Below are 4,507 nucleotides of genomic sequence, written 5' to 3' on the forward strand. Positions count from 1 at the left end.
CCCAAAAAAAAATACATAGCGCCGATACTGGCGCTTTACATTTTTTTATAGATTTGGCTGCCTGAGGTCCCACATTTGCTGGGGACCTCAGACAGTCTACTGCGGACCTCATGCGGCAGCTGTCCATGACAGTGCCAGTCCGGCCGCACATCTCTTCCTCCTTCTTCCTGAGACCGGCAAAGCACAGGACACCCCTTCATGTTGTCAGGCCATGGTGTACTCGTCAGAACAGGACTTGCTAGCAAAAAAGATGCCAGGACTCATCCGTTCGTCCCCAACCCAGATTGGGTATTACGAATTAGAGGGACCATTGACAAGGGCAACTTCACCATGGTGAAACTGGTCACACACATTGTTAGGGGGGGGGATGCAGATCACCTGAGTCACCTGAGTCAAGGGGGAAAGGGATGCAGGGGACAAAAGTCTGATTCATGGAGGTTTTGTGGGGGCTCTGGAGGAAGCTGATCAGGAGATGCAGTTTGTCTTGTGGGGGCCCTATTCATCAAGGGGGATCCTGTCTGCCAGGCTCATTCCTTAGGTTCTTCATGGAAAATGGTCTTGTAAAAACACTCATCCACTGTGTGTGTGGTGTTGGGGAGAAGAGTGACGTTTGCTCAGTCAGTGCTGTCGTGGTGGCCAGTGTCACTTGTCTGTCACAGTTAGTCCAGGAAGGTGTCACAATCCGAGCCCAGGGGGTGTTTGTGTGACCTGTTTATCATCCTGAACCTGTATTGACTGCACTGTCAGCCAATAGGAGGGGGTGTTCTGATCACTGTAGTCTATTGCAGGTTGCCATTCTCCATTGCTGAATAATCATGGATTATTCATGTGGTGTCACAAGGGGGTTTCTTCATAATTATAAAGAAATTGCCCTAAAATCATTAGGTCTGTATTGTTTTAGAAAAAATTTCACATGTCCCTTTAAGAAAAAGTATCGGTAATTGGTATTGGCAAGTACTTGTACTTGGTCTTGAAAAAATAGTATCCTTGCATCCCTAGTTTTAGTTCTATAAAAAAAGATTTCATGAAGCTAGAGTTTAAAGAAGTCTGTATTAGGGTTGAAGAGTAAGTCTTTGCAAAATTCTTATTCATTTTATCATATTATAAACTATCATTATAGTTATTATTATTAGTGTTACTATAACTTTTATCCCCAGCACTGCTCCCTAGTAGTGTACTGACTCAGGGGCATCCCGAGGCTGGGTGTCACCCGGCACCCGGAATGGATACCGGGTGACACCCCCTGTGACATCATCATGCATGCGTGTGACGTCACCACATGCGTGCACAATGACGTCATCGTGCATGTGCAACCATCTTATTGATACCTGCCGGCAGCCATCTTGGTGATGGACGCTGGCAGAGAGAGGAGGGGACGTTCACCCGGTGGGATAAGGTATGCCGCTGTGTCCCTTCCTCTCTCCTGAATCTGTCGGGCTCTCATGACCGAGTGCCAGACTTTTTGGAGGGGGTGACACCAAAAGTCATTTTGGTGTCAACCCTCCAATGTTGTCACCCAGGTGCGGCCCGCACCCCCCTTGTGAGGCCACTGTACTGACAGCTCTCCTGGTGCCTGTCCTTGATATATACTTCATGTTAATGTCACAGTTCATGTCACAGTTTACACTGCCAGCTGCTACAGAGAGAGTTAGCCAGGGGGCCCCAAAGTTTTGCTCTGAAGCCCCATGATTTGTTGTTAAACCCCTGAAAAGATGCATGCATATATTTAGTTAGGAGGCACAATGTACATTACAGAGGACCTTGCAGTACAAAGCATGTCCATCTACTTGTCCATGAAGATATGCCAGTCCATTGCAAGAATGTATTATTGCGAGATTTGGGCTGCTAGGTATTCCCCAGAATCTTTCCGTAAGGAGTATAACATAACTCGTACCTAGGCGCCAAGAGCAGAAGATAGGGCTAAGGTAAATCTAAAATCTAACTTTGTTCTTTATAGGTACCTTTTAGCACATACTAAAAGCGAATTACTTTGCCAGGGGGAGGGTCTCAGGTATTATATGTAGACCTTGCATTTTACTTTAATAGGTGACCAGAAATAAAAATAAATATGGAAAAGCCAGCAACATTTCTAAGTACAAAAACGTTCAAATATGGGACTGTCCACCAAGTAAAGGCATCAGGTGTGCACTTTGTAATGCAGTAGTCTCCATCCCAATCGTATTCTGGGATCTGGGGGGAATGTTATAACAGGTTTGCTTTCAGCATTTAAAGCAACCCTCTAATTTTTGTTTTCATTATGACCCACAAAAGTATTACTCGTTGCTCCATTTTATAGCAGGATGATACCAACCCTCTTTTCACGGAATATGAATACAAAAATGTGCAAAAATGACGGTTTATATGCTTAAGTTTAACTACTGGGTACATTTACTAAGCAGTGACCCTTACTAAAAGTTAGGTCGGATAATGATGTCCAATAATTACCATAGAGATGCTGAATTGCCAAGATATCATCCTGTGCCAAGTGACGTGTCCTTGTATTTGTAGCATTAGGATGCATTAGAGCAGCAATATCTTTTGAGTGCCACAATCCAAGAGCATGGCCAATTTCATGGGCTGCCACCTGGACTAGATCGTTGTACCATACACCTAATGACAGACAGATAAGACGCAGTGATAAACAGACAAAGGTAATTATACAGATAAATGGAAGAGTTGAGTAAACCAGGACACATAAAGAATGAGATGCACATAGACAGATGAGGTTTGGACTTTTGTCAAATATGTTGGTCACTCAGGAATATAAAGATTTAATAGGGATGAAGATATAATTAAGTAGTGTTAATTATACTTAAAACAATATTTTAAGAGCTGGTTTTGTCTAGGGGGCTCAAATAAAACAGATATGCTCACCTGGTCCTCGTCCCCACAGTGATCAGAGCTCATCTCTCTTGCTCAGGCTGTGGAGTGTCTCTCAGTGTCCTCACATCTAATGCAAGCCAAGGGACCTGCATTAGACATGATGACGTCAACAGTCCTTAGACCACTGTAGCCCAGGAGAGAAGAGGCTGCAGGACCTGGCCTAGCAGCCAGTAGCACCAAGGATCAGGTGAGTATATCTGCTTTATTTGAGCCCCTTTGACAAAACAAGCGCTTAACCCTTGCAGTGCAGGGGTAGACCCACTGTAAGGGTATATTTTAAAATTTACTGGAGAGCTCACTTTAGTTGCCCTGATGTTTTGGTCAAGAAAGAGGCAGAAAACTGGAGTCGACAGCAAATAGATTTCCTACTGACTGATGGAATTTACCTGAAGAGGTTCTGCAGGGAAGTGCAGAGCTTGTGAAACAATGCAACTAGCCAGTTTTGTTATATTGCAGTCAAATTATTTTTGGAAAGATGCTAGTCATCTAACAGAAAATGTTACTGAAACACACTTCACAAGAAGATGATTATGCATATGTTGATTTATCTGTATTCTCATTGTGATTATAATTGCTTTTGCTAAAAAGGCAGAGACACAATTTAACGGAAGAATAATTTAACTTAACTTATTAATTCCAATCAGGACAATGCTTTTTTTATTTTAATTTGGAGTTAACATTCAGTATTCAAATTGTTTTGACCATGTCAATATGCAGCAAAGGTACCACATTGTCATAGCAGATAAGGCCTTAGGTTTCAGATGAGCAGGAGCAGATCCATTACAAAAAGTGGGAGACTCAGCCAACCAGAGTCTGCCAATTTATTATGTGCCTTCGAAAATGTAGCATAGCTAAGAATACAGAACAAGTAACAGCTTGGACTCTTATATTCGGCAGCATCAATGTCCATACATGTCTCTATGTTGAGAAATTATGTTTAGCCATGTAGCAACGTGGTGGAAAAAGCTCATAGTAGAGAGACCAGTGTGGAAAGAAAGTAATTACCCTGCTTCCAGCTGAATCGCGAAGGGCCAAGTACCCAGAATTCATGGTTGTCAAAATGAATTTCTCCTCTGGGTGGTAGGAAAGCATGTGCCAATTCTCCATTGAGGCCATCAAAACAGGGGTGCAATGGAGAGCCCCAACAGTCACTGTGATTAAAGGTGTAAAACCCTGTAATATAATGTTACGGTGATTTAATAATACAAATGCATAGAGTGCCAAGTGATCCCCAATGCTCAGAGTAGTGGGGATCTGTAGTGACCTTAGAACAGTGCTAATTCTGTATGCCTGGTGGTGGCGTTGCTTCTTATTCCCTAATACCCATAAACAAACACAACATGAACCTAAACTTGCGCATATTCAGTTAATAAGAGACTATCAAAAGTGTGCCCGTTCATTGAATGGGCTGAATACGAAAGGGTACATCAGGACTCAGAGTGCACATTGGTACAGAGAGGGCAAGTGCAGAGGCAGGCATCAGTGTAGTGGTAAGTGAAGTGGAGGCACGCAAAAGAGGTTGTGAGAGCAGACAGGAAGGATGGGGGGTCAGACGCAGTGGTGAGAGTAGGGGTTGATGTGAAGGTGTAGTGTTTGGCAAGGAGATTGGGGGTCAGCTGTGGTA

General features: G+C 43.4%; 1 protein-coding gene across 1 annotated transcript in view; it reads right to left on the minus strand.

Annotated features, from left to right (window-relative positions):
- LOC108804660 (matrix metalloproteinase-23-like) overlaps positions 1-4,507 on the minus strand; it is a 29,795-nt gene that overhangs the window by 9,986 nt on the left and 15,302 nt on the right. The window contains exons 4-5 of the mRNA XM_018576500.1: positions 3,889-4,056; positions 2,446-2,610 (exon numbers count right to left, since the gene is read on the minus strand). Of these exons, the coding sequence (XP_018432002.1) occupies positions 2,446-2,610; positions 3,889-4,056 (333 nt within the window). The remainder of the gene's footprint in view (positions 1-2,445; positions 2,611-3,888; positions 4,057-4,507) is intronic.

This window comes from Nanorana parkeri, unplaced genomic scaffold, assembly GCF_000935625.1.
Source record: "Nanorana parkeri isolate BGI_ZX_2015 unplaced genomic scaffold, ASM93562v1 scaffold69, whole genome shotgun sequence".
Taxonomy (NCBI): Eukaryota; Metazoa; Chordata; class Amphibia; order Anura; family Dicroglossidae; genus Nanorana; species Nanorana parkeri.